Source organism: Mauremys reevesii, linkage group 4 (genome assembly GCF_016161935.1).
Source record: "Mauremys reevesii isolate NIE-2019 linkage group 4, ASM1616193v1, whole genome shotgun sequence".
Classification (NCBI taxonomy): domain Eukaryota; kingdom Metazoa; phylum Chordata; order Testudines; family Geoemydidae; genus Mauremys; species Mauremys reevesii.
This window is the reverse complement of record NC_052626.1, coordinates 23,445,810-23,471,974: the sequence shown is the minus strand read 5'-3', so window position 1 is coordinate 23,471,974 and position 26,165 is coordinate 23,445,810. Positions and strand designations below refer to the sequence as shown.

The 26,165-nt window shown below is 42.8% G+C and overlaps 1 protein-coding gene across 3 annotated transcripts in view; it reads right to left on the bottom strand.

The window, feature by feature from the left end:
• Nucleotides 1-26,165, bottom strand: part of BEGAIN (brain enriched guanylate kinase associated) — a 243,835-nt gene that overhangs the window by 70,519 nt on the left and 147,151 nt on the right. For all 3 annotated transcript variants that reach the window (XM_039533111.1, XM_039533112.1, XM_039533114.1), the window contains one exon: nt 16,878-16,944. In XM_039533111.1, coding sequence (XP_039389045.1) covers nt 16,878-16,944 — 67 coding nt within the window. The remainder of the gene's footprint in view (nt 1-16,877; nt 16,945-26,165) is intronic.

The window sequence follows — 26,165 nt, the reverse complement described above, 5'->3', positions numbered from 1 at the left end:
GGTCCGGACCAATACCATGAGGCGGTATGACAACCCCTCTTGAGGCGGTAAAAACCCCTCAGCACCGGTGCATTCTAATGCATTACCTTATGCATTTACCTGTTGGTCAACTCAGCAGTTCCCAGTACTGCTATAAACTAACCTTATTGGGGCCTCTCCCCAATACCACTCTGCATTTGATCCTGCTGCACAGTCAATAAGTTCAGATGGCGTGAGCCCAGCAGAGACAGACGTCCCCCACAGACAGTCCTCCTCCGACACCCCAATAGAGATTTCAAAAGGTCTCTTACCTCTATTGTGGCGCCATGGGGGGGAAGGGGACGATCCGTAGTAGTAGCTCTGTGTGTGTCCGTGGCGTGCATCCCGGACGAGCCCCCAAATTGTCGAAGAAAAACTAAGTTCTCGCTTTTTGTTTGGGTGCAGCAAAATCAAATACTTTATTACTTTCTCTAGTGATCACAAGAGGGAGAGAGTGTCATAGGAAGCTGGGTTGCCCCTTGTCCCGGACGGATCTCTCTCAATTAGTAAACAATCATAGCAATCATTTATACCTTTGTTACAGACAATGGCTAGCAAACCTGGAGACAGTAAAAAGAAAACATTTGCATTTGTTTATACATAAGCCTATTCACTATCTTATTTGTCTTCAATACTAGAACAGAAAACAAGACTGCATTTTCCAAGGTCGTAATGACTTTTCACACAATTCACTCTGTACCACATTCTCTTACAGCATACCACAGCCTAACTCCTGCTTAATTAGCTAACATACATTAAGATCCCTTCAAACCTTTATTAATTAATTCTTGGCCTCCACAGGAGGGTGGGAGGGGGATCAGGGCTGGGGCAGGGGGTTGGGGCACAGGAGGCAGCCAGGTGTGCAGGCTCCGGGTGGCGCATATCTCAAGCAGCTCCCGGAAGCAGCAGCATATCCCCCCCCCTCCGGCTCCTATGTGAAGGTACGGCCAGGTGGCTGCCTCGAGTGTAGGTGCCGCCCCTGCAGCTCCCATTGGCTGTGGTTCCAGGTCAATGGGATCTGCGGGGGTGGCACTTGCGGCGGGGCAGTGTGCGGAACTTCCTGGCTGCCCCATGCATAGGAGCTGGAGAGAGGACATGCTGCTGCTTCCAGGAGTCATGCGGGGCCACGGCATGTGCGGAGTGGGGCAAGCCCCAGACCCTGTTCCCTAGCTGAAGCTTGAGGGCCAGATTAAAAGATCTGATGGGCTGGCTGAGGCCTGCGGGATGTAGTTTGACCACCCCTGGTCTCTGTCCTTAAGAAAGAGAAACAAATGGCTGTGTACATGGGCTTTCAATAACCATTGTATTAGGGAACCATACTGTAGCTTGAAAATGTTACTAGGATGATCTCACGTGTAAACATTGGTAACTTTTTATTCAAAAGAGAATGCTAGTGATTTCAACAGAATTGCTCTCTGGAGGCCACTTTTTTAAACCCTTTCACGAGGGGTCAGTGCACTCCCCATTGCATAGGAATAAATCTGTATTTAAGCATGCAAATGAGGTAAATGCAAGTGCAAATAGGTACTTCTCCATATAATTTGCACAGCTCATCTGATACATGTAGCTTTAAAATCTGTTTTCCTTAATATTATACAGCAGCACGGAGTTATCGAACTAATTGTCCAAGTCTGTGTTCACAGGGGCGGCTCTAGGCATTTTGCCACCCCAAGCACGGCAGGCAGGCTGCCTTCAGCGGTGTGCCTGCGGGAGGTCCGCCAAAGCCGTGGGACCAGCGGACCCTCTGCAGGCAAGCCACCAAAGGCAGCCTGCCTGCCGCCCTCGCGGCCACCGGCAGAGTGCCCCCAGTGGCTTGCCGCCCCAAGCACGCGCTTGGCGTGCTGGTGCCTGGAGCCGCCCCGAGTGTTCATTAGAGATAGTTTCAAGCTACAAAGTTGGAATTCTGATCTAGATTCAAAACCCCATGGAGTATGAGGATGTTCAGGTGTACCATACTTGAAAATCTTTATTAATAGTAAGAGGACATGGATGGAGTAGATTTGTTGCCAGTTCACTTTCTATATCCCTAACACATACGTTAAAACTATTTTGCAACATAGGGATGTGGAAACAAAGAAGGAAGTAATGCCTTAAATCTGAATTATTGACCCAATCTCATTGTGGGACAGGGTGAGTGAGATAATCTCTTATTGGACCAGCATCTGTTCATGAGAGAGACAAGCTGTGAGCTCAAAATCTTGTCTCTCTCACCAACAGTCACTTGTTCAATAAAAGTGATTACCTCACCCACCTTGTCTCTAATATCCTGGGACCGAAACAGCTACAACAACACTGCATACAACAATCTAATTGTGTCCATCAGAGTTAAATTATAGAATTTAATCTTATTAATAATAACCAGTATGTCATTTGTTTAAAAATGACCTTGGGTACAATCTGATTTATGTTCTCTATATCTAAACAATACAGCATTATTTAAAGGTAACTTGGGAGGGTCTTAGTGATTTATCTAAGGCTTTGGATTTCATGCTCTGACACTTTAGTGGAAGAATCACTTGCTCTTTACTTCATATTTAACTACATACTAGAAAAGGTCTCGTAAAGGTTTGTTTCCTTGACTACCAAATGTCACAGACTCAAAAGTTAATTTGCATGGTTAAAAAAATTGTGTATAATTAATAACATAGCATAGAAAGAAATGTTGTTAGAGAAGTGCTAAGATGCAGCTTGCTAAGCAAGGAGCTTGAATAATTTTGGGTCACTGTTTGTTTGTCTTTGCTCTGTAGAGAAGTAGTGGTGTTAGTGTTCAGTATTTTTCCCGTAGGGTGCAAGCCTGCTTGTATTGAAGTCAATAGCTTTGCCATTTGGAAGTAGGATCTGGTCCATGTAGTTTAGTTCAGTTACAGAGAAATAATCCTAACTTAATCAGGGAAATAGAAATGAAACATTTCATGTTAGGTCAGGTCTGCTTGAATTGAAATACTTTGTTTTGTCACCTCAAGCCATCCAGAGTTTGGGTGTGCAAGACAAAGTAAGCCCTGTACCCTGTTTTCTCTACTTCCAGTTATCTCCAACTCCTGGAGCAGGCAGCCAGGGATGGATAAGAGAGGACAGACCCAATATGCTAGCCAACACAACTGAGCAAGTAACAGGGGGTCCTAATTTGCTACTGCTATAGGTCAGCAACAAATTACTTAACCCTCCCCTCTGCAATAAAGGAACGTGAGAGAAGTATCTGAGCCTCTGAGTGGTATCTCTGAAGCACAAAGCCTCCCAAAACTATTCTTGTGGTGAAGCAGCTTACATGCCACCACTTGCTCAGGACTGTTGCTAAAGGCACAATCTAGCCCTAAGTAAAGATATGTGGAAAGATGATGTGGAACAAGCCGCAACTAAATGGTGCAAAATAAGGAAACAAATGTGTGCACCCACTGAAAGTTCACTGGAGGTTTATTTATTGTGTTTTTGCTACACTCTTCTGTTTTTTCCCAGTCCTAGATTAAGTCTGTAGCATTCTGTTAAAAGTTCCTTTCCTGTTTATAACTGATTTGGCCTGTTCTCACAGGGCTATTTCTCTGCAGAACTAGCTGTTTCCAGCTTTAGTCATGTTTATAACTGGATGTCATTAGTTCTATTTTGTATCCTACATAATTTTTATACCACACGTATCCCTGTTGGATCTGGGCGCCTTCCAATAGTGCATTAAGCAACCTGACTACACATCTGTCATGTCTCTCTCCTATCTTTATTGGCCAACTTCTGTTTGGTGAAAGACAAGGTTGCCTCTCTCACCAACAGAAGCTGGTCCAATATTACCTCACCCATCTTGACTCATGTCCTGAGACTCACCCAGTGACAAAAGTATTGCAAATACCTTTCTTGTCTCCTCCTCTTTCCAGAAGGAGAAGAATGTGTCTTATTTTGATTTTTCTTTTTTTGCATGCAAAATATACCTATTGCCATGTGCTTATAGTACAGAAAGAAAGGTCAAATTGCCTAACCTTGCCTTTAGCCACACCATCCAGATAAAACCATACATATAGTCTTCCTCTGACATCACCTTCCCACCATTGTTACTCTGCTTGAAGAAAGACACACCCTAATTTTCATCTTATTAGTAAGAGTCTTTTCTTGAACCAGCTGGTCTACCTCCTGTTCTATGCGGCCACTGCTGCTAATTACAAGCAAATTTTGTTAATTTCATTTTAATCTCCCTGCATATCAGTGAATTTAAACGAACAGCTTGGATTCCTAGGGTACAGCAGTGCTGGGTAGTAATGTACTAAATGCATTTTAGCTGGAGGGACGAGAGATGGTGCTGATTCGTGATAATCCCCTTGTGTCAATTTAATAACATCTTCCGAGAATGTTACAAGACACTGGCTTGAAAGAAGAAATATTTGTTTCCTGTAAAAGAAGCAAGTAACTAAGTCTATAGGGAATAGAGAGGATGCTGCTGGAGACAGTCACTGTAATAATAAAACTGACAAATGTCATAACAATAATGATTCTATATACGATTCTGAGTGTACAGGATTCAATTATTAGAGATCCAATATTCAAGCTAACCTTTCTCCCTCTCTTTTATTCTGTGCGCCCCTCCGAATCATTATCATCTTCCTATCTCGACTAATTTCATACTCCCTCCTGTGCAGTCAAAATTACATTGTTTTGAACTCTGTAGCTGCTGGGCTGTCTGTTTCTGTGAGGTGTTTCTTCCTTCACTGAAAAATAGATTTTTGGAAACAATTGGTAGAAATCACTTCTAGAGACGGGGAACCAGAGTAAATGGATCCCATTCAGTCCATTCGGGTATGGTCTTTGTTAGGCTATGACAAACACTACCTTTCAATTTTTCATCTCTATTAAAAAATAGGGATAAAACTAGTGGAAAGCTGTCTCATCTCCAACTATGCCTGTCCTCTATCAATATCCTGGAGGCTATGTGGGCCAGTAGATAGGGCACTGGACTGGGACTCAGAAGACATGGCTTATATTCCCAGTTCTGCCACTGGATTGCTGGGTGACCTTGGTCAAGTTACTTCACCTTCCTGAGTCTTAGTTTTCACATTTGTAAAAAACTGGGTTGCTGATTCTTGTCTTCCTTTGTGAAACATTTGAGATGACAAGTGCTACATTAGAACTAGGTATTATTCTTAGGTTTTATTCTGGGATGAGGTGTACAAACACTTGCTGGGAGCCAATCTCCTCCTAGTCAAGAACAATGGGCAAACATCCATACTCAGGGATTTCTCTGAGCTCTAGGAGGGGTCAGCAGCTGCCCATTCAGTTGGTTATGATCCTTCAGCAGAGGCTGACCCTGGATGGTCACAAGGGGCAAAAACACCTTTGCCTCCAGAACTCTCACTCCTGAAATCCCACAAGACTCCATTCGCTCCCCCATAGAATTCAATGTGTACGTCAAACTGCTGGACATGGTGACACCAAAGTCTTTAATATCAGCTATATTCATGTGGCAGCCATCACTTTAAGTGTAATGAATGAAAATGGCACCTGGATGATGAGTAGCTGGCTGAAGATAAAGGTAGGTAAGACACAGGTGATCCTAGCAGGAAGAGGAAACATAGTATCACTTTCACTAAAGAGTATTTGCCCCCTTTCCTTTATCAAAATGTTATGCAACCTAGAGGTCTTCCTGGACTCCTCACTAATAATGGATTCACAAATAGTGATAATGGACCAAGGTCTGTGTTTTAAAAGGCGCGTAAGCGTGTTAGAAGCCTACCCCCCTATTTCATGGGATTTGGACACATGCTTCTTATATACTCTTATGGTTTTTTTGGAAATTCCAGCTGAAATTACTTTCCACCTGCTGGCCAGGAGACAGATTCTGTATTCTGACATAGACAGACATGGCCATGGAAATTCAGGTACCAGGATGAAACGGATGACTTGAAAAACTTAGTAAACAGGGACATATCCCAGGATACTTAAAAACAACTGTTACTAGAATATTCCCTGAAATTTAGAACCGCCTTGTCATTTTACCTGAAAGCAGAGAGAGTCCAAAACCCAGGCAAATGCTTAGTAAATATAAAGCAATCACAAACTGGAAATAGAAACCAGGAGACATGCAGCATGCTGGAAAGCAAGGAGGGCCTGCTCTGTAATCAATGTTACAAAAAGGAAATTGAAAGTGAGATGTCTTCTGTCACCATACAAAACAGAGTGATGAGAGAGGTTCTGTACGTCCCCAGGCTGTCAGAAGTAGGGAAAGATTTCCTACTGGGGATGGGGAGAGGAAGAAAAGTTCTGACTTTGGGAGAAAGAAAGGAGATTTTAGAAACAGCCTCCCATTGTATTATTTTCAGCCACTGAGTCAGAACCAGCAAGTGCTGCAATATGAAATGGACATACGGGGTCAATCCATCTGTGCCATTACAAGTGAAAAACTAACTCCTGTACACGCACACACAGAATGGAAAATATGAGTCTGTGCCTGCTCAAGTCATGCGCACAGAACAGCTGATGTGTACGCAAGTCGCAGATTTGTGTGTGGATATGCATCTACATCTCCACAAGTGCATGCAGCTTGGGCCTGGGTAATTCGTGTAAGCAAAAGTGCACTTGCAATTATGGGCCTGGGCTTTTAAAAGTTTGGTCTTGAGTGTATTCATCTTTGGCAACAGTTGAACACTTTGTCATGCTGGTGAGGTTACTGAAATGGATTCGGATAGAGAAAAATTGAATGCAGGGTGAATTTATGGGGGGAAGAATGTGTGTGTGAGCGATAGATAGATATGGGTTTGGGGAGTAAAGAAAAGTGGTTCTAAGATAAAAAGGAAAGGTCTTAAAAACATCTAAGAAATTAGATTTTTCAATAGTTATTTTTATAAATTACTTGGCATTTAGAGTAATTTCTTCCCCAAAAGAAGATTTTTAGGAAGTTTTCTTGGCTTCAGGAAACCACACTTTCTCTGGATTCTGCCTTGACTGACTATCCCTCTAAATGTCTCTGAAAATTCACAGCTGTCCTCACTGAATATAAGAAAATGAGCCTGTCAGGTAGAGCTGACTCTAAATTTCCTTGTCTTTGGGATGCAAATCCCTTAAAATATATTTAGGTCACCTCCATTTCACTTTCATGGGGCATTCAGCAAAAAGAAAAAACTCAAGTGCTTCTTAGTGAAGAAAAAAATGAGGTGCTCTAAATCACTCCAACTGCTCAAAGTCACCTTCAAAGTCATCATTCTTTATGCAGGAACAAGGTCACATGCTGGGTTTTCAGAGTCCTTAGGTATAAGTCAGAAATAGCCTGACATTTCCTCCTTGTATCCATCTTCCACATTTTTTATTTAAATACTAATGGCTGATTGAGAGCTGTCATGGGAGAAAATCAGGCACAGATTTTTATTCTAAAGTCAATGCTTTGGTTCACCCAGAGAGACAAGGTGGGTGAGGTAATATCCTTTTATTGGTTTATTGTATTAGTTCAAGCAGTTTGTTAGACGTTTATGCAAAAACTGAGGTTTCCAACCAGGTTCACCAACCCTTCCCCTGACTCTTCAGGTCCATTGCCCCGACCTCTAACAAGTTGAGCTGTTTTGGAGATTCTCTGGCAATTCTCAAAAACTGGGGTGGAGGGTGGAGGGTCATTTCAGGTCAAATGATATGTTGAATGCTTTATTTTCGACCATTTTGATTTAGTTTTTAAAAACTAAAAGGATATTTTGAAACAAATAGATTTGAACTGAAAATTGAAATGCTTTATTTTAAAAATGTCAACTTTTTTATTTTTTCTAACTTCAGGTTTTTCCCCCACTGAAACAATTCTGTGAAACCAGAGCTGTAACTAGGCATTTTGAGTAGTATATTTGGTCCCCTACTGGTTTTTTGAGTTAGGATATTATAGAGTAATGATAATGCAGTTATTTTTGCGTATTGGTACAGTAGGTAGACAATAAAGCAACTTTAAGATTCTTTTAGATGCCACATTAATTTTCATACAATCCTATAACATGCCTATAGCATCCTATATAACAAGGGTAGGCAACCTATGACACGTGTGCCAAAGGCGGCACATGAGCTGATTTTCAGTGGCACTCACACTGCCTGGATCCTGGCCACTGGTCCAGGGGGGCTCTGCATTTTAATTTAATTTTAAATGAAGCTTCTTAAACATTTTAAAAACCTTATTTACTTTACATACAACAATAGTTTAGTTATATATTATAGACTTATAGAAAGAGACCTTCTAAAAACATTAAAATGTATGACTGGCACGCGAAACCTTAAATTAGAGTGAATAAATGAAGACTCGGCACACCACTTCTGAAAGGTTGCTGACCCCTGCTATATAACCCATAAGTAAACTCATTGAGGTACTAAAAACAACATGGACTGAAAATAATCATAACAAAAATATGGATACTGCAATGACTTAATAGCATAAAACCTATTCAGAAAGACAAAAAGTTGCATTTCTGTTTATTAAAGAAGGGATACTGGTGGTTTTCCATCACCCCCGCACTGAGACTATGGCTATAATAAACAGCCACCTCTCTCAATGACACAGTGGAGAATAAAAGGAGCCCACGAGTAAACAAAGAATGCATTTACCATGGAGGTGGATTATCTAGCAATTGAATTATCACCATAGCATCTGACTCTGTATAAGCAGAAGCCATCCTTTCTCTGGCCTTTATATGATGGAGACAGCCATTTTAGGGCCGGGGGAGGTTATAAGATTTGTTTTTTGCCTTTTGCATTGTGATTTTATTTTTCTAAGACGAGTATTGATTATTTTCTTCCTAGTACCACATTATGGTTGGTTTATACCTGATCATTTCTCCTGCTGAATCCTGCCAAGCAAATTGTGATGATGCCCCTTTTAATTATAACAGCATGGCTTGTTGTATAAGGCCAGTGCGGGAAGTATCATTCAGTTGGGAAAGCTATGTTGTGACAGCTGATAAGAGGCATCACACATCCTGCATCTTGGCAGGGGGTTAGATTAGATGACCCTTGCGATACCTTCTAACCCTATGGCTCTATGACATTTGACTTCTGGCCAGGCGAGGCCCCTCACACCAAACTGTGGGGACAGAAGATAGTATATAGCTGTGATGACTGTGAAATCAGATTATGCTGGGCCTCAGTGTGAGACAATGCCAATGCTATGGTTATAATGAGTAGATGGACATATCACCAAGGTGACGGCCCCGGCCTCACAGAGAATAGTGTCAGGAACAGACTGGCTGGGTCACAGCCCAGAATGCTACAAGCATCGGTCACAGTGGACATGTTTCTTCACTAGTGCATATCTCACCAGCAGCCCCAATCCAGATTTGCAACCAGTGCAGATTTCCCTATTGGTTTCTTCCTCTGTACAGTCAATAGCCTGTATTTTTATCTGTCTGGGCACAACTGAAAATTGTCCGTAGCCCAAAAGTAGAGACTTTCTAAAAGAAAAGCCAAGGTGTGTTCAGCATCCTGGGCCAGGCTGCCCTGAAGGTGTCAAGTCCCTGATGTGTGAGTGCACCTTGCTGGCCAGGGAATGGAGCATCATAACAATGGGTCAGAGGGAGGCTCCTTATTCTGTTCTCTGTAATAACGATTGAATCAGGCTGGGGCAGCAACAGGTAAGGGTAGGTCACAGTAACAGGAAAACAAGGCTCCAGGAGGGAGCAGGCATGTTTTAACCCTTCTGAGGGTTGACTAAAAAGGCCTGTTTTACTTGTGCAGTGTTTACTTTCTTTGTTTCTACTGTTGCTTCCCCCTAACTGCAAATCATATGCGGCCCAGGACGTCTTCATTTTTCTTGACTGAACATTTTCTCCTAAGCAAGGAAGTCCCTCTATCCTCCCTCCCCGCTTTTGCCAAGCGGGCAGGTGGCTCATCTCATCAGGGTAACTGTTACCCTCTCTGCCCCATCCTGTGCTGGAGCTTTGTCCTCTGCCACCATCTGGCGGCACCTCACTTCTGGATGAACCCTGGCTCCTAACCCCTGCAATTTTATTCCTCGGCCCCTCCCCTGCCTCTACCTCCAGTGGTTTGACCTTCCCCCCAGATGTTACTGCGCAATGAGCATGCTCAGTAGGAGCCAAGCAGCACTCAGTGCCCTGCCCGCCTCCCACCCCACCCAGGATCCTAGTGCCTCGGGGCCTGATGCAGCCGGGATCACTGGGCCTGCAATCCTGCAGGCAGAGGAGGCGCTGAGCATCCTGGGTTCCAGCCAGACGCTGCTAGGCCCAATCCTATGGGGGGCCCTGATGCTGCTGGGCCCGATCCTGCGGGCTGCCCCATTTTGCTCCCCCAGCGGCTCTGTGCTCTGGTCAGCTGCCCCGCTCACCTTGCCCTAGTTACGGCCCTGTGTGAAACTGACACTAATTCACAAAATGTTTCAGAATCACTGAATCTGCTTTTTTGACACAAAACTTCTTCCAACCATTTTTGCCTAACAAGCCCCGTTTCTTTTCAGTGATATCTCCATGACAGTGTCACCTATCCTTGAGCTTTGGACATTGCTAAACTGTAGTCATATTTCATTCATCTGAAGGTTTCCCCTGTTGGAGATGTTGGAGAATGCATTATGGGCATGACACTAGATAAGCCCCAGAACATGCAAGATTTGAATAAAGCAGTGTCTGGAAGCCCAGAGCCTGCAAGATGTGCTCTGCTCCTCACTCATAGACAGGAAGCAGAATAACAATCAGTGGAGTGCTCAAGTCTCAACACATTTTGTGGCCTGACACTCATTTATACTGATCTGTCTTTACAGTGGGTATAAATGTAACTTCTCTCTATTTTACATTGCAAGAGTGGCCATAATATAAATGAGAATCAAGTCCTCATGGCATACGAGTACCTGTGCTGTTGCCTGGGAGTAATTTGTAAAGTCATGTGGATACAACCCCTCCCCCAAAATGGCTGAGAACTTAAAAATTGGACAGTAGCAGACTGCAGCTCCCAGTGATGTTTGAATCTGGTGATATTCTAAACGAAAAGCTCTCAGGCATGCTTGTAGCTGTCATCAGTGCTTCACACTGATTCAACAGATATTGTAGGCCTCAGGGTGATGTTTAGGATTATTTCATGTTCTGTGTGGATAGTTGTGTTGAGGTGTGGAGGGTGTGTGTGTGTGCTGGGAGATTTGTGTTGATTTGTGCAGCTGGCAGGTAGACCACGTAATCCACCTGTGCAATTTCCTTCATACAACCAATGAAATTGTTGCATGCAAATTTGCTGTAAATTAAGGGTGGTGGTTGGCTGAGTTTCCTCTGATATCCCGATGTATGGCATAGATAGATACATGCCTTGCTATAGCTGTATTCCACACAGGTGTAATTTGTGAAGTCAAAATGGTGAAGAACTTAAAAAGTGGACAATAAAGACTGCAAATCCCAATTATTTGAACCGCGTGATATTCTGAACAAAAAGAGCTCTCAACCATACGTGTAGCTGCTTCCATTGCTTCACCCTGACTCAACAGACATTCTAGGCTTCAGAGTGACCTTCCTGGAATCTTTTTATATAGATAGTGAATTTCATCCTGAACACATAAAGAATTTAACTAACTTTATGGACTTCACACAGAAATAGAGCCAGCTCTGGGAGTGGAACATGGCAACAATTTAACAATCCCCAGCATCTCTACACAACAGTTTGGGAAAAAATGTAAAGGAGAATATTGTAAACAGTTAAAATTAGAGGAGGGAGTTAAGTAGGCAGAAAATAATTACCTAAGGTCAAACTGTATTATGCACTCCAATGTTATTAATAAAAAAACACCCTGTGGTTTTTTACATTGTATTTTTTATCAGTCAGATCCTTGGAAAGTGGTGCAATCGCTTTATTGAAAAAGCTTGCAGCTCATATGACTTTGTGGCCATGAAATAGACACAAGTATCCAGACCAGATCTAGGGGAAAGCAGGATTTTTAAATTGAATGGCAACTCTGCCTCCCTGCTTTGCAAATGACAACGGCAACAGCTCAACGTCGCACAGTGTCTCAGTGAAGCAAAGGTCTAATACTATCATGGCCACAAAATATAGCCTTTATTTAGCTGGCTGGCAGCTGGGTATTTGGGAAGAAAGAGTGAAACATTTCTTTGACAGGTTGTTGAAAAAAAACACTGGTGGCTGTTCGGAGCAGCTGGAGGTTTAGAATGTTGGAAGTAGTCCTGGGAGAGATGGACTATTGGGCAAAGGGATGATGTGAGGTCATCGGTGACAGCTCCATGGGTCACCCACAGAAAAAAAAGTGGGTGCTCAGCACCCACCAGCTACAGCTGTTTGGCGGCACCCCGATTAGCTGATTGCCGGCATCCCTGATCAGTTGCTTGCCGGCTTGGGGAGGAGCTTGGGAGAGGGTGGAGAGCAGCAAGTGGCAGGTAGGCAGGTCTTGTGGGAGGGGCAGAGTGGGGGTGGGAAGACAAGGCCTCGGGGGAGGGGGCGGATTGGGGGTGGGAAGATGCGGAGCAAGGGTGGGGCTGGGGAAGGGGCGAAGTGGGTGCCTTGGGGCAGATTAGGGGTGGAGCACCCCTGAGGAAAAATAAAAGTCGGCGCCTATTGTGAAGTGGTCAAAGGTGCATGATAAATTTTTCAAACTGTCAGTTAATTTATCCCATACATCCCCAGTTCACTACATAACTCTGCAATGACGTGGCTATCACCTCCACAATCCACATACTGCGTGTGTACATAAGTACATCTTAGACCAGTGATGGGTTCAAATTCTGACATCTTGTAACCCTGTAGAGCTAGAAACAGCCTTACACCACTGGGCAGTCCCAACTTTCCAGTAAGAACCAGCTATAACTTCTAGTTAAGGCATCACCTTAAAATTGTGACATTTTTATTTACAGAAAAGCTAGTTTAGGTTATTTTTTGAGATTATGGCTTCCTCTGTGCACCTGGACTCATGGAGCCAGATTTTCTTTGGCATGTAGCGGAATTTTCACAGGCCCCTATCTCCATCTTTAGGTGCCTAAAAATCTTTTGAAAATCTGGGCCATGGTAAATAAGGCACCAGGCTTTATATATAGTGATACACCCCCCGCCTCCAATTCTGAAATCTCTTGAACATTGTATTGTAAAGTAGTTTTTCTCTAACATATGGGGCTTGGGATGGTATAAAGGTTTTATCAGCATTATTTTGGGATGATCTGTATAATCTACAATCACTGCCATTCATGTATGGCAAGGTCATGCCAAGCCAATATTTTACTCGGACTAACTTCAGGGGAAATTAGTGAATGTTGGTAATATTGGAACTAGAGGAGATATAGTCTTTAATTAAATAGCATGTGACAATCACAACACAACACTGCAGGGTTCCACATGTTTCTTGCCTTCCTCTTAATGAAAAAGAGTCCAGAATTATGATGCTTAATTCTTTACAAAGATTGTTTGTATTTTACTTCTCTACAGGTTGATTCTGACAGTAGCATGCAAATCACCAAATCCAGATCTTGACTATGCTAAGAACAGGCGTTTGTAGCAGCAGAATCCGTAGTTCTCGGTCTGTTAGCCTCTGGTGTAACATGAATTTAGTATGGCAGTACTTATTTACACTACCTAACATTGATTTTTATCTGACTAAGGACCGCATGTTTCAACCTTTAGCCACATTCACAGGGGCAGCTCTAGCGATTTCACCGCCCCAAGCAGGATGCTCCACCCCCAGCCGCATGCGGGACCAGCGGACCCGCTGCAGGCATGCCTGCGGGAGGTCCACCGGAGCCGCCTGCCGCCCCTGCCTGGAGCCGCCCCTGCACATTCAGCAGGGATACTGTGGATTACATTTTGGTTTTGGACTTTCAGTTGGGCAACAATACTTGGCTAGAGTCACAAGGTTATTTTAAAAAGTTTTTTAAAATGTTTTATAGGTCGGTATTTAAAAGCAGGCACAGGTTAGGGGAAAAACAATTGATATACAAAGAAAAATCTCAGTTTTTTTCTATTACTGGAACTAATTTTTACGTCACTTTCAACAGTAGGCCCAAGAGGATTTAAAATGCCAGATTTCTCCAGAATAGGGCAGTTACTAGATTTGGTTTTTTTTGCCTTGTCCACCTAATATTTTTCTTTTCAATTTTTTTTGGGGGGGGAGGGTAGAGGCAAAAACAGCAAACTTAGGCCCCAATCCTGCACCAGCCCAGAAGCATTCAGAGCCCTTTGTCTGAGCAGAGCTCCTTAAATTCAATGGGACTCCACCTGCGCACATGCTCTTGTAGGACTAGGACTGTAAAAGTATTGCTGCTGCTCCCCAACCCCCTCCCTGTTCATTCCGTTTGGATGTGTTAGCTGTTCAGAATCCAGATATGAGCCAAAATATATAGGCAAAGGGAAAGCAGAGCTTGCATGAGTTCGGGGTTTTTTTTGCCAGTTTTTTAAGTTTATTGGGATTTCTATAAAATATAAAACAGCACCATCCAGAGGCTTTAAATGCTTTTGAAATACAGTGAAACACAAACTGACCTAGACAACAAAAATTAATCCTGCTGCTTCTCCAACGCAGAAAGTGGGGAGAGAAAGAGACTTCTTTTCAGAGTAGCAGCCGTATTAGTCTGTATCCGCAAAAAGAACAGCAGTACTTGTGGCACCTTTGAGACTAATAAATTTATTTCAGCATAAGCTTTCGTGGGCTACAGCCCACTTCATCGGCCTCTGTGATCCTAGCCCACAATAATAGCCAGCTCAGCTTTTAATTCACCCCACTCTTCCCAAAACTTTGGGCCATTTGAATCAAGAATGGCACACTATCTGCTACACTCCTCCTCCTTGTTTTTATTAGTTTCCATTTGATTTTTTGTTTTTGCCAACAGGTTCCCCGTCTCAATGTTCCAGAAGACAAAGCAACTCTGAGATTAAGTGTTCCATAAAGCCTTGGAGATCCTCTTCAGTTCCTGTGAATCAGTCTTCATTTCCTCTTGTGCTGGTAGGAATAAAGAAAGGTGAGGTTCTCCACTGGGACCGTGTCCTGTTCCACTCATGCGAGGTTCTCTTCTCATGCTTTAAAGCACAGACTCTGTTGTGGGTCTGAGAGCTCTTGTTTATTCCAAAGTATTTGGTATGACCTAGAAAACTGTTGCTTTCTATAGTGCCTGGCGTTACCTCTTTCTTTTTGTTTGCCAATTGGAATTTCGAAGCGTTATTATTTAGTTGCATTGTGGTTGCAACGACAACGTGCTAGGTGCTGTCCGAACATAGATGGAGACACAATCCCTGTCCCAAGGATCTTACAATAAAAGAAGAAATGAGCATATGAAGGGTGGGGATATAATCAGGGATATAATCAGATAGATATAACTTAAACAAATCTGCTCACTGTCTCCATCATTGCCCCTCACTTTATCAATTGTTTGCCAGTTACTAATGTACTGATGGTTTATTAACTATGGACCACATCTCGCATCCTTTATTTGCACAAAATTCCTGGGTTACGAATGGATCCATGGATATTTGGAGCCTGGAAGAGAAATCTTCAGATTTAAGGTTCAGTTTCCAATTTCCTGTTTAGGGCCTGGGGGCTTTAAATTATGCGTTCCTGGATTCCCTCCCTATTCCACCCTCCAATGTCTAACAACCCATTTCCTGTCCTCCTCTTTTTCTAAATCTGAAATTCCCCCATCTTCATCAGGCACATTGCCAAGCCTAGTTTGTCTTGCATAGCTCCAGTCTGCCTTTCCATTCAAATGTTATATGCTATTCTGTGCAATATGCCCCAGGCTCTGCACTAGCATCCTTAAGGGGCTGTGTCAGCGATAAGTATGTCAGTGCATGCATGAGGGATGTTAAAGGACCAGAAAGGAAGGTGAGTTGGGAATGGATGATTACAGGGTTAAAATGAGCAGGGCCGGCTCCAGGGTTTTTGCTGCCCCAAACAGCAAAAAAAAAAAAAAAAGCTGCGATAGCGATCGGCACCTGCTCCACCGCACCACTTTCTTCTTCGGCGGCAATTCGGCGGCCGGTCCTTCCCTCCAAGATGGACCGAGGGACCCGCAGCTGAATTGCCGCTGAAGAGCCCGCCATGCCGCCCCTTCCCCTTGGCCGCCCCAAGCACCTGCTTGCTGAGCTGGTACCTGGAGCCAGCCCTGAAAGTGAGGATGTGAAGGGTCCAGGAAGGGTAAAGACCTGAAGACCTTTTGAGATTCAGGCATTGCAACAGAATTCCTCACAACACAATGTTTACAATTGTTGTTCCATGCATATCCCTCCTCAACATCGCACCCAAATTTCTCTTTAAAAACTTCCTAAAAATGAATATTATGTTAAAAGTGCATTGACAAATAAGCATCACCACTAATAAAATTACAGGGTATTTTTACAGCTCCAGGCAGAGTGTGATTGTATGTTCATGTGGTTCATTCATAATGTTCATAAACCCAGGGGCCCATACCTGGTGCAATAATTTCTCCCCCTCTTAGTTACTAACTGGCCTATGGCAGTAGGATCAACGTTGACACAGAAATGAATGTACTGAGATTGACTGATAGTTATGACAGGATATGAAAAGACTCTCCAAGCTCAATTAAGTCACTTAATAAAGCTGAATGAATGTACCAAAGAGCCATGAAACATTTTTCAGTTTGGTAATTTTGGATTGCCTCATTTGAATCTTTTCTTAATTAAAACCTAAATATTACAAATCCAAGGAAAAAGAAGTTATTAGCCAAATTAACCAGAATTCTTTTAAAGCCAAGATTGTCCAGCCAGATCATCAACTGATATAAATTGACATATCTTTGTTGAAGTCAATAGAACTATGCAGATATATGCCAGCTACGGGGCTGGCTCATTACATTGATAAAGTCATGGTCCCTGGTTTAGTATCCCCCTGTGTACAGCACAAGCTTAATCATACCAGCTATGCAGCCATTTGTCCGGTAGCTTAAGAACCATAAAAATATATTTAAATTAAAAAAAAAACTTACCATCCTGTAAAGTTTATCTTCCAAGTCCTGATTAATTCTTTGTAAGGCTAGGTAATTATTTTGTATCCTAAAACAAAGATGATATAATATAATTAGAAGTGTTTACATATTTCTTTTTACTTGTATTTTTGCACCTCATCATAAACTTGGGCTTCCATTAATATTAAAGTATATTTACTTTTCACTTCTGCTGCCTATCAATGGTTAGGAGTTTAAAGCCCAAGGCTTTAGCAATATATTTACCATCCACTTCCTGAGAAAACCACTGTCATATTTGCTTACTATAGTTAGAGGCAAATTGTGCCAGAAGCCCTGAATGCACAAGAGCCAGTGCCATTCCTGGACATTGGTATGCATGGAGCACCAGGATGTGGGAACCTGCACAGAGGGTATCCTGTGCACCATGTTCAGGACCTGTATCCTGTGCACCATGTTCAGGAATTGTGGTGGTAGAGCTGTGGGGAGAGGCATGATCTGCAGATCATCAAGTGCATGGATTCACTAACCAAGCCCTCAAGTTAAGGGGTGAGGCTACTGGCGTTCTGAGATTGCAAGTACAGCCACATAAAGTCATCACTGAATGTCTTAGGAGAATTCCTTCTCCTGCTAGACCACAGGAATCCATGCCCTAGCACACCCAACACATTGACTTGGGCTTGGTGCAGGGAACAAAATTTTGCCCTCAAAAGGATGGATAGACATTTATTTTTAAGATAATGGGACTTGGGTGGGACATAGGAAACAGAAGCTTCCTATTTGTTCAGGAGTAACACGCTCAAGAAAGTTTGTCAGCTTCTCCAGGCTGTCCTGCTAGTAACCGTAGTATTCTAGGAGAAAAGTTGCCTAGAATCGGCTCTGGCAGAAACATCAGCCATTAGTATAACAACAGTAACTGTGCCTAATTTTTCCATATCCTAAAGGATGGTGGTGCCCTATTACACATGTGCATAACAGCCCATCAGTATGCACTTCTGTATGCAGGTACGGGCCATTGGCAACTTAATGTTCAGGTTTGAAAAGTTTATCTAAATGCCTCTCAAATCTCTGCATTGGACATCTCATGGGAACAGACCTAAGGCCTTCTTCACTCTGATGTCCTAGGCAATGGACTCTGCTAATAGTGAACTTGGATATAATGAACAACTGGGCCTAGGCTGAGAAGTTTGAATCTGAATTCAGCCTAGAACCATGGTTTTGGTTTGACCAATTATAGAGATAGGGAAAAGCCTTGAAATGAGGACTGAACTATGGATTCAAACTGCCCCAGAATTGGGTGAGGGGATGGTCAGGCTGATTTACAATGAAATAGAGTGGCATTTCAGACCTATTTCCACTGCTTTGTGCTGTAAAGATTTTCCTTCCAATTATATGGCAAAATTCCCCATTTAGAGACTGCACTAGCGGATCCTAATTGTGGGACTGTGCTTTCCCTATGTACCCAGAATTCTTTTGGGGTTGCAGGGTAGGGAGAATGGAATCTAGGTGTTAAGATCTGTCAGGCAGATCTGTGAGGAAAATTTTTGCCCCTAGTAAAGCTGTGGAAAAAGGAGGACTTCTCTATGTGGGGAAATTCCCACTGTGAAAGGGGGTAGGGGTGGGGCCAGATTAAGGCCCTTAAGCCTTATTTTGAGAGCCTAAAGAGGACTAAAGTGCTGTACAGACCTTCTGTTGGCCCACTACACAGAGGTGAACTTCACCCTAGAGGAGGGCTCTGTGGTAATGCTGTCTGCCAAGTGGACGATCAAACTGGTGAGAAAGCGTGTACAACGAGCCCTTGTACAGGACTAGAGGTCAGTTCATGAAATCACCAGCTGAACTGATTACATCTCCTGATGTCATTGTTACAAATTTCTAGGTGATTAAATGGCTTGGTTGGAGTTCACCGATCTCTTTATCTTCTCTGTTCCTATCACATGCACCAATTCATATTAAGCCTCTATATAGATGTCTGCTTCTGCAACCACTAAACAGGCTTTCACTGTTAGCCAGATTCAACATGACAAAGAAAAGTCTGAAGCTGTATTACACCCTATCCACCTTCCTCCAGAAAAAGCAATAGGAGAGAGAGAGCAAACACTATAGGTATATCTGTATAGCAAAGAAAAGTGCCAGCCGACTTGGACTTGGACTGTGGGGCTGTTGCATTGCTGTGTAGACTTCTGGGTTCAGGCTGGAGCCCAAGCTCTGGGACCCTCCCCCTCTGCGGGGTCCTATAGCCCTGGCTCCATCCTAAGCGCAGAAATCTACACAGCAATGAAACAGCTCAGCAGTCCAAGCCTGAGTCAGCTGACATGGGCCAAAGATGGGTTTTACTTTACTGTGTAGACATACCCATATGAGGCTCCCTGTCTACACCCTTAAGAAAGCTGCAGGCATAGAACATGACCTAATGCTTCTCTAACTCGTTAATTATCTATGCTATTCAGATGAGGGCATGCCATGGAGAGTAGCTGGTCCCCCTGGCTTTGCTCCTAATCCAGCACAGGCCTGATTCTGCACTCTTTTGCTATTGACTTCAAAGAGCACAGGATCAATCCCCATTAACACAACTCTTCCTGTGACACATAATAGTCTCCTGTGGGCTGTAATATTTTGGTCTAATTTTAGTTGTTGGGCTTAGTGTGGATGTTGGGTAGCATTGGTGGCCTGTGATATACAGGAGGTCAGCATAGGGCCTGGTCTACACTAGGAATTGACACTTCTGAGCGATGCACTTAAACCAACCTAACCCCCTGGGGTAGGCAGTGTTAGGTCGATGGAAGAATTCTCCCATTGACTGAGGGAGAGGTGGGGAGGTGGATTACTTACACTGACGGGAGGGTTTCTCCCGTTGGTGTAGAATCTTCACTGGAGCGCTACAGTGGCACAGCTGTGGTGGCACCACTGTGCTGCAGTAGCGGTTTCTGTGTAGACAAGCCCTAGATGATCTGTGGTCCCTTCTAATATTAAACTCTTCACTCTGACAGTGCCCCCACTCTATGGGTGCAGTAGGAATGTGTCATGGGCCATTGCTCCCTGCTCCTCCTACTCTAACTCCCTACTCCATTTCCATCCAGGTTTGCTCTATCCACAAGAGTTAGTGGATTGTAGCATGTAAACCCTCGTTCTCTGAAGTACTCCTTTTCAAATCAAATTTTTAGAAAATTAACAAAACTCACTAAGCAAGAGCCAAATCTCAACACAACGGTGACAGCTGAGGTGTTTAATGCCTATTTTGCTTTAGTCTTCACTAAAAAGGTAAACTGTGACTAGATATTTAACACAATTAGTGTTAATAACAAGGTGGAAGGCACACAAGCCAAAACAGGGAAAGAACAGGTTAAAGAATACTTAGATAAGGGAGATGTATTCAAGTCAACCGGACCTGATGAAATTCACCCAAGAGTACTTAAAGGAACTAGCTGAAACAATTTCAGAACCATTAGTGACTATCTTTGAAAACTCATGGAGGATGGGTGAAGTCCCTGAGGACTGGAGAAAGGTACTTAAAAAGGGGAACCAAGAGCATCTGGAGAAGTATAGACCAGTCAGCCTAACTTCGATACCTGACAAGATACTGGAACGAATTATTAAACAATCATTTTGTCAACACCTAGAGGATCATAGGGTTATAAATAAAAGCCAACATGGGTTTGACAAGAACAAATCATACAAAACCAGTTTAATTTCCTTCTTTTGCAGGATTACTGGAGAATGGATGGGAGAAAGCAAGAGATGATACATTTTGATTTTAGTAAGACTTTTGACAGTCCCACATGAATTTCTCATAAGCAAATAAGGGAAATGTGGTTTAGATAAAATTACTATAAGGTAGCTGCATAACTGGTTGAAAGACCAGAGTAATTATCAATAGTTTGCTAGCAAACTGTGGGGGACAGGAAGAGGGCTTGCAGAGGTCTGTCCTTGGTCTGGTACTAGTCAATATTTTTACTCATGACTTGGATAATGGAGTGGAGATTATGCTTATAAAATCTGTGGAAGACACCAAGCGGGAAGGGGTTTCAAGCACTTTGTAGGACAGGATTAGAATTCAAAAGAACCAATGAGAACTTAGAGAACTAGTCTGAAATCAACAAGATGAAATTGAATAAGGTGCAGAATACTGCACTTAGGAAGGACAAATCAAATGTGCACCTACAAAAAGGGGGAATGATTGGCTAGGCAGTAGTGCTGCTAAAAAGTATCTGGGATTACAGTGGATCACAAATTGCTTATGAGTGAATATTGTGATGCAATTGTGAAAAAAAGCTAATATAATTCTGGGGTATATTAACAGAGTGTTGTATGTAAGACCAGGGAGGTAATTATCTTGCTCTATTTGATACTGGTGAGGTCTCAGCTGGAATACTGTGTCCTGTTCTGGGCACCATGCTTTAGAAAAGATGTAGACAAATTGGAGAGAGTCCAGAGGAAGAGATACAAAAATGATAAAAGGTTTAGAAAGCCTGACTGATAAGGAAATGATAAAAACAGTGGACATGTTTAGTCTTGAGAAAAGAAGATGGGGCAAGGGGGGTGGAACCTAATAACAGTCTTTGCATATGTTCCCTATGTCCACAGAAGGTAGGACAAGAAATAATTGGCTTTATCTTAATCAAAGGAGATTTTCCCAATATCTAAGCTAAAACTTTCTATCTATAAGGATAGTTAAATACTGGAATAAGCTTCTAAGGGAGGGTGTGGAATCCCCATCACTGGAGATTTTTAAGAAGAGGTTAGACAAATATCTGTCAGGGTAGTGTAGGTATATGTGGTCCCACCTCAGTGAAGAGGGCTGGACTAGATGACCTCTCAAAGTCTCTTCCAGCCCTACATTTCTATGAAAACCCCCCACAATATAGAAGGAGCTGAGCTTCAGAAAGTGTTTCTATTGAGAACTGTATGCAAAGGTAATCAAAATAAAGTAGATAAACACACGCACACACAAAACCCAAACTGGAAAAATAAAAGACCCACGGGGCCAAAACAAGTGTCAGTACTGTGAATGGGGAGGGGGGAAATGGACTCAGAAATATATGGAAAAAAGCATTAAAGGTATGAAAGGAAAAGAATATAATAAAATTAAATAAAATCTTTTGGCAATACATTTAAAAATAAAGCAGGAGTGGGGAAAATTAATCTGACCTGCAATGACCAAATGAACAAATGGTAACATAGCCCCACTTGTAGAAAAAGCATTCACCCCGATTGTTTGAATTTTGCAGTGTCTAAGACTTTAAAACTGTAAAATCTGTCAGCTTTGTAAATTTCAGTGGTAATTGGGTTGACTGAGCTATGAATTGCCTTTTACAAAGAATGAATTATTTGATGTGACACTGTTCATTTATTATGTTTTTGGTGCCTTCTCTGTGTCCTGCAGTAAATTCAAATTGTACGGCACCCTTGTGCTCTGTATGTGTGGGTGTGTGCACCCGTGCAGTGCAACTGCTCATATGTTTCTCAGGGTCTAATAAAAAGAGTTCTGATCATCACTACCATTAAATATCTATGTGGTCTAATGTAGCAGAAAATACCTTCCCCTTGCAAGGTAAAATGCAGTCCTATGCAGATAGCTCATACAAAGCCTATGCACTGAGACCTCAAAAATGTGGGTTAAATGAAGCATAGGCCTTGTGCGGCTGGCCCTCTGCACAGGAGAAAATTCCACCTAGATAGCAGTTCTGCTTTGAAGAGTGACTGTACAAATGGCACCTTCTTCTTCAACAGGTTTGTTCCTTGTCTGTACTCTCAAGTTTTATCTTCTTTCTTACAAATATAAGATGCTTTTTTCTCCTACTAGCACTGCAAAGGAGCCAACACAGCTGTGAGGGTCTTGTTCAGGAACCCACTTAAATACATGCTGAAGTCCATCCCTCTATAGTGAAGCACTTAAACACATATGTTTAAGTGGATTTTACTCCTTGTGCATCAACAGAATTCTACTCTAAATTCCAAGCGGAGATGATGGGCTTTGCACAGTTATTACTGAACGCATAATCTGAGAGTTGTACAGGTGTGGGCGTGGGCCTAATTTGACCAGCAGAACCTTTATTACTGGTGGGGTGCAAAACAAGGAATGAGTCCAGCTGGGCTCTTTGAGCTCAGTTTGAGTTTTCAGGACTGGTAGTCGAAATGCATGGGTTTGTTTTTACTTTTAAACTGAGCACACTCTTAAACACAACACAGGTTAGATATTGGGAAAAACTTTCTAACTATAAGGATAGTTAAGCTCTGGAATAGGCTTTCAAGAGAGGTCACAGAGTTCCCATCATTGGACACTTTTAGAAACAAGTTGGACAAACACCTCTCAGGGATGGTCAAGGTTTCGTTGGTCTTGCTATGGCACAAGGAGCTGGTGATATGATATGCAAATCATTGCGAGGCACACGGAACCCCACAATGCCATTTCAGCCACTTTTCAAAGCAGAACTATGGTTTAAGGGTGGGAATTTCAAAATTGCTCAGCATTGGCAAAACTCAGCTCCTTCTGATGTCAATGAAAGTTTTACCATTGAATTCAGTGGGAGCAGTATAGGTCAACATGGTGTGCTTAGAAAATCCTACTCCTTTAGAGAATGATAGGCCATCAAGTCATCTAAATGTGCCCTCCCTAAACAGGAGATAGTTGTGTTTAAAACAAACAAAAAAGGCAGGTTGTTTTGGCATTACTGTGGATTAAATTAAGGGTGTGGGAGGCTTTAGAAGCAATGGCTAATGGAGCTTCCAGCCGTTAGGGAGAACGCTGCTCAGAGCAGCAGTACAAGTTTAATGACTGAAATGTTTTTTAGCGTACAAGTGGGACCATGTTACTCTGTGCTTATCTAGTACAGTTGTTCACATTTACCTTTCTCTTTCTTTAGAAATGAACAACATGGGAGATAAATTCTTGATGTTCTAATATTGCTCTTACTGTTCTTTACACACTGATCTTCATATAGTTATTTTTACATGTTGCCGACACTCTTTTGGATCATACTTTTGTTTAAAATGTTTATCTGTTTCCAGTTTGGGGATTTCTAGGTGTTTATCTTGCCTTATTTTTTTATGTTTTTGCTATTCTCAATAGAAACAATTTTTAAAGCTCACCTTGTAACGTATTTTGGGCTTCCCACATGATAAGTCTTCGGAGGAGAAATCACCTGCCTGGAACATAATTTTTTGCATAAATTTTCTTCGTAATAAAAAAAACAGCTACCAAGTAGAGTTTTAGAAAAAGCACTTATATTCATTTGATTTTAATACTTTCCACTGATAATGTTCTTTGCAATAAATGAAACATTTTATGGGCCTGACTTTCAGAGGTTCTGAACATCCACAGCATCTACTGAACCTTATCCATTGTGCACTGATGTCAACAGCAGTCTTTCCACTGATTTCAACAGGCACTGGATCTGGCTTATTGACCTGAACTGAAGTACTAGGCGCTCAGGGTGACGTTACGCCCCATATTCTTCATAGAAATATTGTTACGATATGAATATGACATAACTAAGATATGATTTCTGCAAGATGGATCATGCGAGGTATCATTGGAAAGGTTATGATTTACTGAATGTGATTATCTAATTTGTATGCATGTATCATTTCTGTATCTGAAGTTAGAAATATGGACTCTGTAATAATTACAACTGTGTTTTTACCTGGGGAACGCCCACCAGATGTATGCAAATAACTTGAATGGGCCACTAGGAAGGACAATAGGACTTTGAAGATACTAATCTCCCTCCTTCCTGAGATGTTTCCTGGGATGCTGCTTTAATACTGCAGGGTCATGTGATCATGTCACCTGGTACAGGATACCATCTTGACATACTGGTACTTTTTCACAGGAAGGGGGTGGGAGTCAAACTGGGAAACAAAGGATTCCTGCATATACAAATCCTATTTAAGGCTGGGGAGTGAGTTAATCTAGACTCTTCTCCACTGCCTCCCCACCAAGAAGGAAGACTGCCGAAAACAGCTGAAGAAACAAAGGAATTAAGCTGGGGGACGCAGGGGCTGAGCCCAGGCAAGAAAGGTCAGCCTGTGAAGGGTATACCTGGAGATTTAAACTGCAAGCAGTGCAGTTTACCTTCAAGAAACTCTGCAACCTGCATAAAACAACTTTTAGGGTGAGAAATTACTGCCTCCCCACCAAGAAGGAAGACTGCCGAAAACAGCTGAAGAAACAAAGGAATTAAGCTGGGGGACGCAGGGGCTGAGCCCAGGCAAGAAAGGTCAGCCTGTGAAGGGTATACCTGGAGATTTAAACTGCAAGCAGTGCAGTTTACCTTCAAGAAACTCTGCAACCTGCATAAAACAACTTTTAGGGTGAGAAATTACTGTTTGTAGCCAATTTCTTTAACGTATTCCATCTAGTTTGCGTGTTTTGTTTTATTTGCTCAGTAATCTGCTTTGTACCGTTTGCTATCCCTTATCACCTAAAATTTACTTTTTGTAGTTAAACTTGTTTTTTGTTTATTCTAAAACTCAGTTTGTGCAATTCATAACTGGGCGTGGGGGAGGGCAAAAACTGTGTATATCTTTCTCCACATTGAGGGAGAGGGTGAATTTCATGAGCTTACAATGTATAGATCTCTATACGGTGCAATGCAACATATTTTTGGTTTTACACTCCAGAGCAGTGGTGGGCAACCTGCGGGCTGCGGGCCACTTGCAACCTATCAGGGTAATCCACTGGCAGGCCGCCTGATGGTTTGTTTACATTTGCACGGCCGTCTGCAGCTCCCAGTGACCCTTGTACGTCATTCCCGGCCAGTGGGAGCTGCGAAAAGTGGTGCGGGCCACAGGGATGGGCTGGCTGCTGCTTCCTGCAGCTCCCATTGGCCAGGAATGGTGACCCACGGCCACTGGGAATGGCGGGCGGCCGTGTAAATGGAAACAAACTGTCTGGTGACCCGCCAGCGAATTACCCTGACAGGGCACAGGTACCCTCTGGACCAGTGGTGGGGAATGGGCACAGGAGTGCTGGGAAATTCCCCAAGCTGAGTCCTCCCATACAGAGCTGACTCCAGACTGTGTGATTCTATAGCTGGGTGTGTCCTTACCTGTGTGTGTGTGCTGGAAGGGGCTTGAGAGCCTGTCACAGCAGCACAGAGTAAGGGGAATCCAGGCTGGTGGGACAGGTGGGCTCAGTGAGACCCCAGCACATCAGCTGGTGGCCCGGAACGGGGGGATCCAACCCATCACACTCAGAACTTCTGAAAATCAGGCCCTACCTATATAGACAACCTGTCTACAGGCCTGACGTTGTTTTTACTCTGGCAAAACTCCCACTGACTGCATGATTAGCCTTTTTATAATGTCCAT